The sequence below is a fragment of the Acinonyx jubatus genome, chromosome B2 (genome assembly GCF_027475565.1).
Source record: "Acinonyx jubatus isolate Ajub_Pintada_27869175 chromosome B2, VMU_Ajub_asm_v1.0, whole genome shotgun sequence".
NCBI lineage: Eukaryota > Metazoa > Chordata > Mammalia > Carnivora > Felidae > Acinonyx > Acinonyx jubatus.
Window position 1 is genome coordinate 28465674 of NC_069385.1, and position 18603 is coordinate 28484276.

An 18603-nucleotide genomic window follows, 5' to 3' on the forward strand; every position below is an offset into this window, starting at 1 on the left:
AGTACATTTTACTCCATGGAAATGAAAAAATAAATTTAGAAAAGAACATAAATATATCCGTCATCTGGACCTGAAGTAGAAAAAAGTCCCTCTTTTTCTGAGTTGTACTCTATTCAGTGTATTAAAATTATACAAACAAGCATTTTTAATGTTCTATACAGCATCCAAAAAAATGTGTCTGTTCCTGCTTAGACATTCAGACCTGATGAGTATGCTCCATTTTGCCTGTACCATTTATTTTGAATATCTAGTTTCACTCTTAATCTAAAAGCCTTCTGCAGTGTTTCTATTTTATTTTAGCATCAAGTCCCAGGAGGCAGTTCTCTGGAAATAACCCATCTCCCTTATTCTTGTGACTGCTTTAACTTAGCTAGTATTTTTCTTTGCATATCTCTCGTTTGTTTTTCATCAGCCACTGCTTCATTCGGTTTCTTTCAGCCCCATGTTACGCTGTCTCTTGATTTTAGAGCCCTGTGACTGACTGCGAGTGGCTGGCATCTGTGGGAGGAGGAAACAGTGTGGGTGCAGGAGGCAGATGGGCGTGTAGGTGGGATGCACTGACTCATTTTCTCATGTGTTGATTTTTGATGTAGAAATGTGAAGGACCCCAAAAGAAAACTCTTTATTTGTATTAAAGAGCCCGTAAGTCATTTTAGCCTTGAAAAAAAATCTTTTGAAGCTCCTGTGACCTGGCTGCCTCTTTCATAACCTCACTAAATCCTCTCTGTCTTCAGCCTCCGTTTGATCTGATTTATTTCTCCTCCACAGAATGTGAATTCTAATCTCACGTTCATTAGACAAGGTCGATTGCATCAAACAGCTTAAGAGTCTGCATTATTTTTTTGTGCTGCGGTTCAGTTTTACGTTCAGTCACACAGGTTTTCAGTATTGTTTTTCTTGTGTTTTGGTGGGTTTTTAAATTTTAAAAGTAATCAATGTTCGTAAGAAAAATTGTAAAAAATATATAGAAGGAATAAAGAAGAAAAAATAATGCACAATCGCAATACGCAGCTGTTATTTTGGTGTACAACTTTCCAGACATTTTTTTATTCACATGCATGTATTCGCATATAATGTATACATTATAATGTATTATATTTAATACTTTTTTTTACTTACTATAGCTTGAGCTTACCTCTGTTGCTAAATATTCTTATACAATATTGTTTTTTTAATTTTTTATTTTAATTCCAGTGTAGTTAACATACAGTGTTATATTTAGTTTCAGGTGTACAATATAGCGATTCAAAAATGTAGCTTTCAATGGTTGCATAATAAGCCACTATTTGAATCTATCTATGTATCTAATTACCCACATACCTATTTTCCTATTAATGGTGTTTTCCATTTTATTGCAAAAAAAAAAAAATTCCGTGGGCATCCTTACAAGTAAACCTGCCACATTTATAGGAATTTTCTTGGAATAAATTCTTAGGAATGGAGGTATTTGATCAAAAAGTGTAAATGATTTTAAGTATTTAAGTCTCCCGGGAAGTTTAAACTTCTCCTTGGCATATGAGTATCATTTCTCTGCATCTTCATTGGCACTCTTTAATATTTTTGACCACTTGTTAGACAAAAGTGGCATTTTACAGTTTGCTTAATGTGCACTTATTCATAGTGAGGTATAGAATATTATTTGTGTATTTGTTTGCCATTTTAGTTACTCTTTTGTGAATTTGCCTGCCTGTATCCATAGCCTAATTTTCTGTTGTGATGTCTTTATGGTTGCTTATTCTAAATTGAACAATAAGAGATGATTTATAGTGATATTAACCTTTCATCTCTCATATATTGCAAATATTTTTAACAAGTTAGCAGCATCTGTTAAATTTGTCACAAGGTGTGTTAACATTTTCATTTTAAGCGTGATTAGAATTTGTTTCACCATTATATTTTCCAAATATTACTAGTTAGGATTACAAAGGGAGCTCTTGGCTATCATAATGATTTTGCATCTCAACACCTTATTAAATTATTTTATAGCTTATAATAGTTATTTAGTTGATTCTATTGAGATTTTTTTTTGGTTGATAGCCAAAACATCTCCAAGTAATGATAATTATGTATTTTATTTTATAATATTATATCTCTTTGTGGAATCTTATTGCATTATCTGGGATTTTCAGAAAGCCAACTAGTGGTGGGAATAATTGGCTGCCTTGTCTTTTTACTGATTTTCCTGGGAATACCTATAAACAAAGTTGGCAGTTGTGAATATGTATCATTTTCATGTTAAAGGCATGCTCTTCTATTTTTGGTTTGCAATTATTTTTAATGAGAAATGGGTTTTGGATTTTAATTATGCACTTGGAACACCTGTGGAGACGCTGATAATTTTTTTTTTTCCATTGAGCCATCCTTGCATTCCCAAAATAAACTGTAAACCCGTGATCTAGTTTTCTTATACTGTAATGCTTGGTGCATTTTCTTCATTTTTTTTCATATTTTTGTCCATATACAAAATAAGTTTGAAACTAATCTATATTTCATTTTTTGGACATTATTATCAAATTTTGGTGTCAGGCTTATACTTATCTTGGTGTTAGTCTTCTCTGAGCTTTGGTAGAATTTCTATCTGGTTATATTATCCTTCTTAGTCATAATTTTCTATATCTTTGCTTTCTTTTTTTTTCTTGATTATACTTGCTGGGGACTTGCTGGGTATTGATAACAATAAATAATTAGTTATAAAATGCAGCTCTGGATTAATTTATAATCTTACCTATTTGATTTTTTTAATATTTATTTATTTATTTTGAGAGAAAGAGAGGGAGCACATGTGAGCCTGGCAGAGGGAAAGAGAGAATCCCAAGCAGATTCTGTACTGTCAGCACAAAGCCAGACGTGGGGCTCAGTCTCACAAACAGTGAGATCATAACCTGAGCTGAAATCAGGAGTCCAAGGCTTAACCTACTGAGCCACCGGGTGCCCCTTACCTATTTGCTTTTTTAAGTCTTATTTTACACTCATCACTTAAGGCAGTTTCCTGCGGATCTGCTTCTGGAACCTGAGTTCACTTGTTTTAAAGTTGAAATTTCATAGAGAGAAGTAGCCCCAGCAGCCCACCGTTGGCAGACTTTGCTTAGTTGCCAGTAATTATATGATCTCCTTTGTGTTTAAAAAAAAAAATGCAGGTTTGCTGCATTTTCTAAAACCACTTCCAGGTAGAACTACAAATTCAAAATTCAGTAGTAAGTGAGGAGGGAAAATCCCTATCATCTCCTCATTTCCTCTTTGAATACTAAGTTGTTGAAATCAAACTGTGCTTACCGGGCATTGTTTAGGTGTCATCTTTGGGGGGCTTTGTTTTGTGTTTGCAGATATCGCTGTGGTGGAGATGAGTGACGCCTTCCGACAGCCATCATTGTTTTACCACCTTGGGGTCAGAGAAAGTTTCAGCATGGCCAACAACATCATCCTCTACTGTGATAATAATTCAGACTCTCTGCAGTCACTGAAGGTACCTGACTTGTTTACTCCATGTTTACTGTAGGCACTAGAGTTTTAGGGATCCCTCTCGGTCTCTCTGACATCCAAAACTCCTTAAGTAGCTTATGTTTGTGAAAGGTTGTTTTTGTCAGTCTAACAATTACACAGCAGTTCCTAGTGAAGCTTTGAGGTTTATCTAGAATTCAGTGGAGAAGAAATTCGATGACATGTAGAAAAATGGTCGTGTTGAGTTCTGAACCGCAGTTAGAGTTGCAGCTGGGGAGACTGCGTTCCTAGGAAGTCGTCCAGTCCACTGGAGAAGGAAATGGAGATGGCATGAAGTATGGTCAAGCCTTATGCTGTGTTGCCATTGGGGGTTTCACTGGGCACACCCTGTCTCCACCTAGAAATACGCTTTCTACTGAAAGTACTCGGGAAGAGAAATTCTCCAAATATCACCAGAAAACTGCTATCCTCTTCCCTGGGAGATGATTTCAGTAACTCAACAACTTAGGGAAAGGAGAAATAAAAACCTACTATATTTGTCTACAAAACTCAGCATGTCATTCTCTCCATTATAGGGGCATAAAGATAGGAAGGTATTTCTTCCATCCAAAAAAGATTGTCTAAAATGCTTCTGCAAGGCCAAGTGATTTTATACCGTGTGATTCTTTGAAAAGCATCTAACAATTCTGTGAAATGCGTGCTGAGTCTGATATCATCCATTTCCTTTGTGAAACTTCCAGCCAGCTTCATGCAACTTATTCTTATCTGTATCTTCCAGTTTTTAAATCAAAGCCAAGCTGGGAACATGGAGACCTAAAACCCAGAGCCATATTTCCAACCGCTTAGTAATTGCTATATGAAGATCTCTAACCCCCCACCCATGAAAAAAAAAAAGTCGTATTTTTCTTTTATCTGAATATCTAAAGCTTGTATGACTTTTTTGAAAATCTGTAGTTTCATTTAGCAAATATACATTTACTGAAGGCCAGGCATTGTGCTGGCCATTGATAGGCTATCCCTTTACAGAATATTCTGCAATAGTCCTTAGAGATTTGCCCCTACTCTGTCTGAATCTGTTTTGTTTTTTTTTTTTACCCAGAGAAATTCTTTAAGCTACCCCTACTTTATTTTACCTTAGATTTACTCCTCTAATTAATGCATCATAAAGTTTTGTGGTGGTGTATTTTAATTAAACATTTTGATGTACTACCATTTATAACATATCAGTAGTCAATAAAGGAATGAAATTATTTTATTTTTTATTTTTATTGCATTACTTTATTCTATTTACATTAAGTATTCTAAGCAGGCAGTGTTGTGTTAGACATTTTTCACTTCACCCTACTTTTATTCTTGCCTTATGGTTATTTTGTGATTTCATTTATGACTATTCTTTCCTGGGGAAATTTTTTAAAAAATGAATTAAAATGACATTTGAGAGAAAGAGTTGAAGCTCATCAGAAATGTTTATGGAACAAATAAATTGATTTCATTGCTTTTTGCCAGCCTTTGTTTAGAAGTGTTATTGGTACTTGAATACAATAGTTCTTTAGACAGGCTAATCTATCTAAAATATACTCATTTATCTTGTACCTAATAGCTGCTTGTAACTGAGCACTTACTGTGTGTTTCACCCACATACATTTTCACATATAATTCTAAAAACATCCCTGTGGGGTATATTATATGCTGTCATACCATTATTTTATAGAATTGCAAACTGAGACTCAAATAATTTCAATCATCTGCCTAACTCCGAAGCCCACCCTCCTAACCACTAAACTTCATTGCAGTTTCTTCTAGTTAGAAGGATGTCTGACTTTCCTGTTCGGTGTGTTCATTGAGAAAACCCATCAATTATGTCTGCCCCCTGAATTGTTCCGTACAACAGCCATCCTGTCTTTTCTCTTACTCCTTCCACTAGCTTAAGCTTTTGCCATTTTTTGTTTGTTTGTTTGTTTAACTTGTTCCTGGTCCAAATAAGTGTCTGGTTGCAAAGGACCGAGTTCTCTGGAACGGAAAGTATTTTTTTTCAGTCTAACAATTTCCTCTGAGCCCTAGAAATTTTTCTGGTCCTCTGCTACTGAGAAAAAAGTGTGTGTGTGTGTGTGTGTGTGTGTGTGTGTGTGTGTGTGTGTGTTTAATTTTATTAATTTCCATTGTAGTTCATTATAGGCGTTATCCCTGCCTTTTACCAACAGAAAAGAAAACATCTGTGAAATAAGGCAGAACAGGAGTTACTATAAAAATATATTATGTATAGATTAGCCAAATAAAATAAAAATGAACCATCTCCCTGTTTTCACAGGGCACAGACAGAACGAGAATGCTATTCTGGTCACATATCGAGCCTCACGTACATTGATTCTTTGGATATCTAGAAAGTACAGCTGTACCAGTTTTATTTTCATCTACTGCTCTTTGTTGAAGAGAGCAGTTTCTCTTTGGCAGCAAAATCATAGGAAAAAAAATTTAAGTTTAGGCTCCTAAAAAATAATTGATAGGAACATAAAAATACTTGCAATCTGTGTCTGGGTTTCCATATGAAAGGATGTTTAGGATCTAATCAAATCATATACTTGCAATAAGATTTGTATACATTTGAAACTGCAAGTACTATCTTACTGTAGTAAGAATGAAATATTGAATTTTTTTTCAGAAAGAGATCATAGCACTTTGAGAAAGAGAAGTTGATAGTTTTTTCCCTTAGCATTTTAACAACACAATCTTCACTGTTTTCTTTAAATAAATATCACAATAACTTCTTATGTGCGTGTTAATGAGACTCTATGCTAAGACTTAACACTTGCTTGAAAATAAGAAATGGCTGTTACAGTTCTTTCCAGATTAATTTCATGTATTACAGAAATGATCAGACCTCCACTTGGGGTCTCTCAGCAGATGGAGGAGTAAGCCTGGACACGCCTAACCAATGAGCCGTGGGACAGACCCACAAAACGCATCTGACATCAGAAAGGACTTGAGGGAAACAAAGGGCTGTTGTACAGAGTGTGGAAATTGTTCTAATGAGCCATTTCTTCTATCGGCAGAAATTCCTTTTTGAAACTGCTCTCAGCTCTAATTCTTGAGATTCATTCCCCTTTTCCTTTCTTCAGCTCCCTCTCTTCCCTGCAAGCCACTCCCCACTCACTTTAAACAGTGCTGCTTATAAAAACAAAGCAAAACAAAACAAGGAAATACCCCTGCATACCATCAGATAGTCAACAATTAGAAGCCCTTATAGTGCCCACCACAAGGCTGTGGAGAGTAGGAGATGGGCACTGCTGGTGGGAGGGTATATTGGCACTACTTCCAAAGAGCAATTTGGCAACACCTAGTATTATCAGATGAGCATAGCACAGAGGCTCAGCAACTCTGTCTCTGGATGTGTACTGTAAAAAGAGTCTCTGGCATGCAGAAGGGGATCTAATCAAGAATGTTATATGACCATTGTTTGTAATAACCCCTCTCCCCAGAGAATTGGTAAATACCTATCAACAAAGGAATGAATAAATACCTTCTGGTAGAGTCATTCAGTGGAATATTCTAGAGCACTCAAATGAATTAACTAGAGTCTTATGTGTCACTATCAATATATCTCAGAAACGGTGTGGAGAGAAAAAAACCAAATCACAGAAGCGTATGTGCGGTATGATACCATCCATACAAAATCTAATCACGTGCAAGGCAGTGCTTTCATACGTCTTTGCGTTTTGAAGGATAGATGTGCGCATGGGAATTACAAACAACAAATTCAGAATAGTTATCTCTTTGGGAGATAGGAATAGAATAGGACTGGGGGGAAAGACAAGTCTTCACATTTATCTGCAATTTTTGATTTCTAAGTCTAGGTGGTATATACATGAGTGTGTGATAATTTCTATGCTTTTTTTATAGTTAAAATATCTCACAATCGTTTTCTTAAGGAAGAAGTTTGCGGTACTTTGTATCTTTCCGGATAATTTACATATATTTTGGGCATTTAAATCCCCAAATATTGTTTAATTTCTTTCTGCTTGCATTCTAACTGTGATTAAAAAGGCTCAGATGCATTTGGACCTTTCTTTCTGCACTAAGATAGGCTTTATTCCCATGTTACCTATTACGGAATAAATGTTTCTCTAGAGATTGAAATGCATATCAGTTAGTAGTGACACATCTTATGTTGAAAAGTAATGATTATGTGAGATTATTCCCTTTTCAAGAAATTTAGTTGTATTTTTCTTTTTAATCATTGCTTGAAAAGTTATTTCATTTTAACAATACACAGTTCCTCACAAAATTAAAAATAGAATTACCAGGGGCACCTGGGTGGCTCAGTCGGTTGAGCATTTGACTTCAGCTCAGGTCATGATCTCACAGGGTTGGTGAGTTCGAGCCCGGCATCGGGCTCTCTGCTGTTAGTGCAGTACCAGCTTCAGATCCTCAGTCTCCCTCCCTCTCTGCCCCTACCCCGCTTGTGCTGTCTCCCTCTCCTTCTCTCTCTTTCTCAAAAATAAATTAACCTTTAAAAAGTAAATAAATAAAAAATAAAAATCGAATTACCATATGATCCAACAATTTCACTCCTGGACAAAATATCCAAAAGACTTGAAAGCAAGATCTCATGGAGATATTTGTTCACCCATGTCCCTGGCAGCATTATTCACAGTAACCAAAAGGTAGAAGTAACTTAAATATCCATTAAGAGATGAATGGATAAAATAAAATGTGGGATATACACAAAATGGAATATTATTCAGTCTTGAAAAGGAAGGAAATTCTGACATGATGAACGTTGACAACTATCATAGTTTCTCATTCAGACAGCTCCATGGTACTGATGATCTTTTAGCTTGCAGGTATAGAGAGACCCAATCTCCTTTAGAGCTTATTGTGAGAAACTGGATATTAGGTCTGGTTTTCTGGTACTTACTCATTTCCACTTAAAGCAAATTGTTATAGAATTTGAAAAGAGCAGCGATATCCTTGTTGTCAATTTCAGTGATTCTGCCAACTTCTAGTCAATTGGTGAAGATATGAGGGTCATTTTTGGTACAAATACCTCGAACTTAAACTGAATTTTTACTTGGATCTGGTGAATCTACTCAGGTCCCACTGTGTTCTTAAACCTGTACATTTTTTTCCCCTCTTACACTGCCAGTTCCTCTTCTTAAAGTCTTACCTCCCTTACCAAAGTAAATTACTCAGAGGAATCTAGTTTTAGATTTTGAGTTGTGTATGAAATTAAAATTTATATTTTTCCAATGGTTTATTTTTTTTTTTTCGTTTAACAGTGAATTTTTATTGGATTCAAATATCTTGCTTACTTGATAACCAACCATTGATTTGTAAACCATGGCACTCTCTACTCTCCCTGGTTCAACATAGTGTCACAAACCTTCATATTGTTTCATGGACAGATTTTTCTTTCTGTTGAGAGAGGAAACAGTCGTGTTCTCTATTTTACTTATAGGAAGGGTCTACCTTTATCTGAGCTATAATCATTCCCCATCAAATTGGGAGGGAGAAAAGGTAACTTGGGGGAGGAGCAGACGAGTAATACATGTGAGCACCCCTTTATCAAGATTTTCTCTGAAGATCAGACAAACTAGATGAATGATTTATTTAGCATGAGTTGATTTCCCAGGTGTAGAATCTATCCCTGAGTTTTTGGAAAGGGCCTGAGATTGGAGAATCCAGTTTTCTTTCATGTCAATTAGCAATCTTACATCTACTGAGGAGTTACCTGTATACTGGATAGAGTACGCCTTTGTTTTCCTATCTAATTCCTCCTTTACCTCCCCACCCACACCCACTCTTTCTAGTGTCTAATTACCATTTTTGTCAAAGAGAGAAAGAAGTCTATCCTACACTGTGAGTGGAAAATGTCATCATATCACTGAGTTGGCACCAGATATTTTCTTCATTTGTAGAGACTTCCATCGTAGGCCCATGAGTCTGAATATGTTAAACAGCAAGAAGGAATACTTCTGCACACTGAAGATACTAGTCTGAAAGCCTCCTGACTCCCACCCAGATGGGGCAAGGCTTGCCTGAATTCTGTTCCCTTTTGTTCATTATAAATAAGTGATTCTTGCTGTGCAAGCTGATCTATGTGGCACACAAACCCATTATCCTATTTAGGTCCTTGTAGAAAGCATCCTTGAAATTTTTACTGAAATATATGCAAAAAATGTAATTTACTGTACAGAAATTCATTATGCCTGTAGCTATATAACAATAGAGGTGTTTTTTTTTAATAAGAAATACCTGTATTTGAGTAATTTGTTCCAGTTAGGTGTTGCTGAGACAAATAGCTGGTGTCAAAGAAGAGGAAGTTAATTGTAATGGCAATACATTGTAAGGAGAAGTTTGTGTTAAAAAGCTGTTTCAGTCAGAGAAAGACAAAAATCATATGACTTCACTCATATGAGGACTTTAAGATACAAAACAGATGAACATAAGGGAAGGGAAAGAAAAATAATATAAAAACAGGGAGGGGGACAGAATAGAAGAGACTCATAAATATGGAGAACAAACTGAGGGTTACTGGAGGGGTTGTGGGAGGGGGGGATGAGCTAAATGGGTAAAGGAATCTACTCCTGAAATCATTGTTGCGCTAGATGCTAACTAATTTGGATGTAAATGATTAAAAAAATAAAAAATTAAATAAAAGGAGTGAAGAATTATGCTCTACTTTCTTCAATCAGAGCATGTACATAAATTACTTGGACTTCTGCACTAGAGATTTGTCCATTTTCTCCCATTTATATTTGTATTCAGGAATTTACTTATATTAGCTGGACTCACAGATTTTTTTAATACTTTGGATTATAAAATTATTTTAATATTTTTTAAAAAAGCTGTTTCAAATCCTGTATGTGTAGAATGTCGCTCCTCAACATCCCAGCCACATTCAAAGACATCTCTACTTATAGTAGAGTCCTCCCACAAAGACATATTTATTTAACATAAAATAAAATTTAGAGGGATGAGAGGAGAGTCAAAATTTCTTTTGGGATTACTTTCCAGCTTTGTTATAATTTAACCTGACTTTTGGTACAGGTTGATTTAATCGACAGTTGTTCATGTTAAGAGAAGGATATGCTCTCACCCCTGCTCACAAAACAATAAGGTATAAAATATGTCTAGATCTGGTAAAATAGGAATTGAGTTGGGGTTGTTTGCTTTGATAATATTAATACTCAAACTATGTATGTCTTTAAAATGCTTAACATACTTTTATGAGCTTATTTCAATTATTCTTGAAAAACAATCCTAGATAGACAAGTTCGGTACTTTCTACATAGATTAGGCAGATGAAAGATACTTTCTTTACAGATGAGAAACCCAGAGAGATACAATGACTTAGAGGCACACACAGTAAGTGTCAGAGAAGGGCAAACTCCCATCTTGTCTGACTTATCATCACGTATACTTCTAAGTCTACGCACAGATTTCATGTCCTATAAAAATATGATTTTCTGGATTCTTGTTAGATTATTGAGCTTTTTTTTTTTTTTTTAACATGAGCTTTGATGCAAGCCTAACATGGAAGCACTAACGTAATTAGTTTCCTAACTTTAAAGATGGGCCAGTTCTGTGACACCTGTGTTGGAGTGTTCTTCCTGAGCTGGTACAGCTTTATTTTTGCAGCATGCTGAAGGGTAAAGTTGAATCGTATCCTCTTGGTGAGGCCCGGGATGTTCACAACGGCCCATTTGATATTTCCTAGTCTCGTCGTGTTTTGAAGTATTGAACTTAGGTAAGAGGATGGAGCTAGGGAGTATAAGAAATAACCCTCCTTTACCCGACTTGGGTGGAACCCTTGCCTACTTCCCCTTGGACAGGAAGCGGGATCAGAAGGGAAGACCCAGAGGTCACCAGCTGGGGACCACGTTCTCTCCAGCCAGGAACTCCCAGCCTGCTCCTTTTCTTTCAGGAAGCTGAGGTCCTGCTTGCTAGTTCTGCTTCTCCCAGCCTGAATCAATTGAACTTGGCAACCGCACACAGCTGCTCCCACTTCCTTCCCCCGCCTGCGATTACCTAAATTCTAGGCACACTTTCCAGTTTTGGAGATGCTCCATTTATTTATCCTTAAAATGACCTCTTCAAAGTTGTGTTGTCCCAAATAACTATCAAAAGTTGCCTTTGTCTTCCCTTGCAAAGAGACCCAGACTAGATTGTCTCTTCTGTTTTCTTTCACTATCTGGTTATCAAAAGGTACTGGAAAATGGGAAAAAACAATTTGGGGTGTTTCTGGTACAGCCAGGGGGTGTGCAAACCAGAAAGCCTAAGACAAGTATGAAGTTGTAGGGAAGTAATACATCCTCAAAACGTTCATTGGGAAGGATTTGGAGTTTATTTTGCCATCTTATTTCTAAGCAGTTGAGATGAGGAATTTCCATGCAGTGATGTGAAACATAGCAGTTGTGTCTTAAATTTATTTCGTGTCCTCCTTTTTTTTCCTTCAGTGGGTTCAGTACAGATTAAACGTTCACTCGTCTCCCTGAGTAGGTAGCTACCTTGTGAGGTCTTGTTTGCTCTTTATTTGTACTGAGTTACAATGCACACATAGTACTTTTCTTCTTTAGAGTTGATGCCTCATTTAACATTACATCATAAACTGTGAGTAAACTCTGTCTCCTTCAAGAGAACAATTTATATCCATTTAGCCTTTGCAAAACATAAGCAATAGTTAATAAGAATTCAACAGATCCTATGATTTTTTTAAACAGTGACTTTTTATTGGATTCTTTTCAGCACTTTTATTTATTTATTTTTTAAATGTTTACTTGTTTTGAGAGCAAAAGTGCGCATGCGCGCATGAACGAGGGAGGGGCAGAGAGAGGGAAAAAGAGAATCCTAAGCAGGCTCCATGCTGTCAGCACAGAGTCCGACTTGGGGCTCGATCTCACAAACTGTGAGATAGATCATGACCCGAGCCGAAATCAAGAGCTGACGTTTAACTGACTGAGCCACCCAGGTTGCCCACAGCACTTTTAAACAGCACCCAACTTAGCCAGTGGTATAAATTATACACTCAGTAAACGTTAGGGAAAGAGTCATTTGAAAATATGACCATACAAAGTAGTTTCACAGTTTAGTAGGGAACCAGAAACATTGACCCTGTGCCCTTTTAATAGTAAGTGCTACCTCTGGACATTCCCACGAACATCTTGCTTACTTGGTAACTGACCACGGATTTGTAAATCATGGCACTCTGGACTCTCTGGTTCAAAATAGGCATCACGCACACTTATTATTTTATGGGGAGGTTTTTCATGGGGATGATCTTAATATGGTTTCATAATTTGTTATAATGCAAAATGAAATGAAAGCAAAGAAGACATGTAAGAGGGCTGTTATTAATGAGCCATTCTTCAGGAAGGTGTCGCATATTGGCTCTAATCCAATAGCAGCCTATTTTCTGTAGTGACAAGCAGAGGGACCCTTCAGCCTGCTCGCTGTTCCCCTCGTCACTACTTCCATTTCTGTGTCTGGTGCACCAGAAGACAGAGGCGGTAGGGTAGCTCCAGTCCTGGGCGTGAAGGTGTCTCTCCTTCCCGTGGCACAAGGACAGAGCGCTCACTGGATAGGCCTTTAGCCAAAAGCAAATGATAGAACACAGAGTTGGAAGAGACCAGCAATCACTCAACCCAACTCTTAGTGTGTTACATTAGAGGGAGGAGAAATGACATCTGGCTAGTCAAGAGTGGAGCCAGGACTTACACATTTCTACTGTCATTCATAGCCCAATATTTTATACATTCATTAACTTATTCATGCTTTTATTGAGTACCTACTATATGCCATTCAATTTGCTAGGCAATTAGTGGGGTAAAAGATGAACAAACCATTCGGGTTGCTTGTGATATGGGATAGGAGAATCGTATAATGACACATTTACAATGAGTACATGTATTGCTATCTTAGAGGTCTATACGGGGGTAATAGTGGCAGAAATTAAGAACATCATATGTTGGGAAGTTTGGTGTCATTGAAGGCAGTCAAGGGCAGCTTCAAAGAGAACAGGTTTCTTACGCAATGCACAGAGGATGCTGTGTGATAGAGGATGAAGAGAAGGGCATTCCCTTGGTACTTAGAAGGAGGAGAAGGGGATATTACTATCACAAGAGAGCTGTGTTCAAAAGAGTGTGGTTTGCTACTCTGAAGAGATGCTCTATAAATCAAGTTTGGAAAATTCTGCATACTGTGTTCCTGACTTTGTGATTATTCAGCATTTTTAAAATTTTTGACTTATTTTTTCATGAACCATTGTGTGTGCATGTGTATGTTCGTGTGTGTAGATATGTGTGTGTGTGAGAGAGAGAGAGAGGGAGAGAGAGAGAGAGAGAGAGAGAGAGAGAGGGAAAAGGATGCACTAACTACCTGTGAAACACCTGTGGGAAGAGCCACTTTCCACCTTCCTCCACAGTGTCACTCATCTGTCTCTTGGTTTCCATCCTCTGGGCACCGCTATCATCCAAGCCCTTATTTTGATGTCCCCGTACATTTGCAATGCCACCTAAATGCTTTTTCCCCTCCAATACTAAATACCACCATCTCATTAGTATTTTTTTCAAGTTTTAACAAGGTTTATCTTTTATGTATTTGTCATTCTTGGGTAATATGTTCACCTGATAGAAAAATTTAAAAGTGCAACACAATTTGGGGCACGTGGGTGGCTCAGTCGGTTAAATGTCTGACTTTGGCTCAGGTCTTGGTCTCACGGTTTGTGGGTTCAAGCCCCGCGTCGGGCTCTATGCTGACAGCTCAGAGCCTGGAGCTTCCTTTGGATCCTGTCTCTCTGTCTCTCTCTGTCCTGCCCTTGCTCGTGCTTTATCTCTCTCTCTCTCTTTCAAAAATAAATAAACGTTAAAATAAATAAGTAAATAAAAGTGCAACAGGATATATAGTGAAAAGTCATTCTCTCATCTTTGACCCCCACCCAGCCAGCTTCCCTCTTTATTGGCAAGCACTATTATTGGTTTCTTGTATATTCTGCTAGAGAGATTTTACAAATGTACAAATTAGAATTTTCTTTTTCTCCCTTTTATGCATAAATAGGAGCATAGGATGAACACCATTCTGTTCTTTGCTTTTTTTTTCACTTAGCAGTATATCTTGGAGATCTTTCCCTATCAAGAACTTCTCTATGAAGAGCTTCCTCATTCTTTGTTTAGTAGCATTATATTCCATTACATGGAGTTACCATCATTTATTTAACCAGATTCTAATGGGTAGACATTGATGTTGTGCCCAGCCTTTGCTATTACAGTGTCCCAATGTATGCTGATACTTCTTTATGTATATCACTCACCTTAAAAAACATGCTGACTGCCAGTTGTTCACAAAGCACTTTATTTTGGCATTCAAGGCCTTCTTTAGTAAGGCCCCAAATAACTTTCTAATATTATTGGTACATGCCAAAGTGAACTTTCTTCTTAGTCCAGTGATCAAATTCAAGATCTTTTTCAAATACCTCTTTAACTCTCTTCTCTATACTTCCTCAAATGAACTGTCTTCTCCAGCCCCCAGTCATCATTTGTGTCATTCCCTAAAAGGGTCTTTGCTGTTCCTGGTCCTCTAACTTGGATCCCTACCTTCCTGCTTTGCCTTTGAAAGTTGTCTTGTCCTCTTTGACTCATCTTGAGTTCCACCTTCTCTGTTGATCTTCCCAGACTTCCTCACATCTTAGGAACATCTTCTTTCCCTTTGAAATGTAAGCCCTTGCTGTAGCATTGCTCTTTAGACCTAGTATGTGTGTACATACACTCATGTGCACCCAGGCATGTGATGTTTCTTTTTAAATGTGTACGTGTCCTTTTTGTCCTCCCCCCCTTTTTTGACCCACAAGATTGTGAAGTATTGAAGGGCTTATTTAGATTTTATATACACAGCTTTATGGCTTTCAAAATTACCCACTACAGTTCCTTCCTCTGTAGATTTTTATTTACTCATCTGTTATCCTTAAATGTTCAAAAATCTTACGTACTGCTATAAGTCAAAATCCTTGTCAGTTCCCTCTTTGCCCCCACGTTGATCCTGGGATGAAGAAGGATAGCTGGTCAGCTGGGACTTGAATAGCTCCTCTGCTCCTTCCTTACCTCACCAGACCTGGCTCTTCTTCTTAGCCAGATGGACCCACCCTTGAGGCTCCACAAAAGCCTCACATTCTCTGTTTCCATGACAACATACATGCCATCATTTCCAAAATTCTGTCTCATTTCTCTTTCTAAATCATGATTCCCCAACCTCGGTGAAGCCTTTATGCCATAGGCTTTTCTGGATTATCTCTTCCATGTCTCTAGGCATTTAAATGACTGGAACTAATGATCATGAGAGCTTGCATTATCAACAGCTTTCTATGCACCTGACACAGTATAGCTACGTTATTTACACGATCTCACTCCTCACAGCCTAGAGGACAGAGATGCTGCCTGCAGTGTATTTCTTGCACTCCACTTTTTATTGAACAATATGTAAGTTGTATCTGTGACTGTTCATTGTTAGATGTCCTCATCTATATGTGGGTTTACCCACTCTGATAAGTGGCCAATACCCTTTATTTCCCAAGAGCCAGCATCTGTATGGTCCCCTCCCAGGGTATAAGTGAGGTTGTACGTAGGGAAAGTGAACTCCTTTTAACCTTTCCCCAGAGAGATCGTGGCTGATAATTCACACGTGTTCTGCAAGAATGATTTTTAGATTATTCAGTTTTTGGATTTTACATATATGTACTGTTTCCTTTAAACCATTGACAACACCTTTGTGTTCTCTCGTTTCCATCAGATTATAAGTTTTTCAGATACAGAAACATATGGTATACTTACTGAAATTTCTAATTGCTAATAAAATTGTTAATACAAATACATCAAATAGTTAATTATCAAATTAATTTTGTATTAACGTCTGCTTTGTTTTTTTGTTTTCTTATTTTTTAGGAAATCATTTGCCAGAAGAATACTGTGAGTATTTTCCCTAACTCTTCCAGAAATTTTTTATCATTTCTGTTCTATTAACTAATCTCTGGTTGTTTTTTTAATCTCCACAAATTATTAATTTCTATCTCTGTTTTTCCTCTTTAGAGTTTCTGAGGTATCAATATAAATATGGTTATTTTATCTAAATATTTCTTTACAGTGAAAATTTATAAATAGTGGGAGATGATGCTGACACCCATTTGTTTTTGTTTTGTTTTGTTTAAGTTTATTTATTTGAGAGAGAGAGCACGCGCACATGCATATAAGCGCAGGGAAGGGGCAGAGAGAGAGAGAAAAAGAGAGAATCCCAAGCAGGCTCTGCTTTGTCAGCACAGAGCCTGACGTGGGGCTCGATCCCAAAAACCGTGAAATCGTGGCCCGAGCTGAGATCAAGAGCCAGAGGCTTAACTGAGTCACCCAGGTACCCTAATGCCTGGTTTTTTTTTTAGCATATATACTTATATTTTGGGGAAAAAAATGTTTCCATAGTATATCCAGTTTTGTAGCATATATATGCACGAGTGCATATATGTGTCTGTGTGTTTACATATGTTTATATATACACATATATAGATGTCTGTATCTGTGTATAAATTATATAACACAAATTATAAGTACAGATATACATATATATATACACACACACATACATATATAGATACATGTCAATCTATTATCTGGTTGTCTATACAGGTTGATTTAAGTTCCTGAGTCTAGTCTGCCTTTGAGTCCACACTACAGAATTCCTACTTTCCACGCAGTACTAAACAAGAGTTAAAAAGTGATAAAAGTAATTTCAAATTTTAAAAGTGCATGAAGAAAATTTATATATATTAGGGAATCAGCCTTGATAGGCTAGTGGTTGTATTTTTCATTTAGAAAATAAGCCAACATTTAAAAACCTTAAAGAATGTGTCTCTACAAATTAGATTGGAAATAATACCCTACATAAAGATCTGCACATGATTTAAGATGATAAGATTAAAAGTACAATTGGTAGTTTGTCCTTCCATCTGAAAGTTTAAAACTTACTGTTAAGATTGCACCAAGTCAGAGACTCATTGCGACATAATGTCATTATGCACTTTTATTCTTCACATCTGGACAGGAAATGAGCAATTATTGCTTCAGGCATCTGTTTAGCATAGCAGTTTTATTAAACAAATATTGATCATGTATTGTGTGCCAGGCTTTGAGCCTCGTGCCACGGGGATTCACTGTGGAGACTGAAAGTGGAAGCAGGCAGATTCAAAACTGCTCCGTGAGACAGCAAATGACAAGTGCCAGAGTCTAGGTGGGGGAGAAGGTCAGGACACAAATAAGCAAAGACACAAATTAGAAAATTAACGTAGGGAGGGGCGCCTGGGTGGCTCAATCGGTTAAGCATCCGACTTTCGGTTTCCACTCAGATCATCATCTTTTAACTTCGTGGGTTCGAGCCCCGCATCACGCTCTATGCTGGCAGCATGGAGCCTGCTTGAGATTCTCTGTATTCCTCTCTCTGTGCCCCTCCCCAACTCATGCTGTCTCTGTCTCTCTCAAAATAAAACAGATAAGCATAAGAATTTTAATAAAAGAAAGAAAGGAAAGAAAATTAATGCAAGGCAATGTGAAGAGTGGGTGGCCGTGTATCAAGTGGTCAGAGAGGTCTTTCAGAGGAGGTAGCATTTACAAAGACCTAAATGGTAGGAAATTGCTAACCACGCCCACTGATGGGTCAGACATGTGGAGAAGCAGGCTTGCAAGGTGACTGGAATATTGCACGTTATGATCTGGTCACCTGTTGACCTGAGTAAGCAGCAGGGTTTCAGCTACTGGGTGTCCTTATCAAAAGTTGAGTATTTTGAGCATATATTTCGATATGTTTGAATGCTTCGGTTCACCTTTATGCAGCTTTTAAAAATTGAAAAACAGAATCAGCATGGTTTTTTTTAAGTGAAGATAATAGAATAGGACTAGATTTTGAACTGCAGGTTTTTATAACCCTGAGCACAGGCACGGGCCAGAGAGATTGCTGTTGTCATTTTATGATCATGCCTTAGTGCTTTGAAGTTTAAGGAAATGTGGTCTTTCTTTTTCAAGAAGCAGGTCTGAATATTTTAGAATTGGTACCTTATTAATAAGGTAGTTGTTGTGCCTGAGATGTCTGTTCTTGATCACATAGTGTTTTCTTTTTTAATTTGCTTTGGATTATCAG

General features: G+C 37.2%; 1 protein-coding gene across 3 annotated transcripts in view; it reads left to right on the forward strand.

The window, feature by feature from the left end:
• The window catches only part of MAP3K5 (mitogen-activated protein kinase kinase kinase 5), a 203410-nt gene that overhangs the window by 61618 nt on the left and 123189 nt on the right, over positions 1-18603 (forward strand). For all 3 annotated transcript variants that reach the window (XM_027056793.2, XM_027056794.2, XM_053222202.1), the window contains exons 2-3: positions 3324-3463; positions 16368-16391. In XM_027056793.2, the coding sequence (XP_026912594.1) occupies positions 3324-3463; positions 16368-16391 (164 nt within the window). The remainder of the gene's footprint in view (positions 1-3323; positions 3464-16367; positions 16392-18603) is intronic.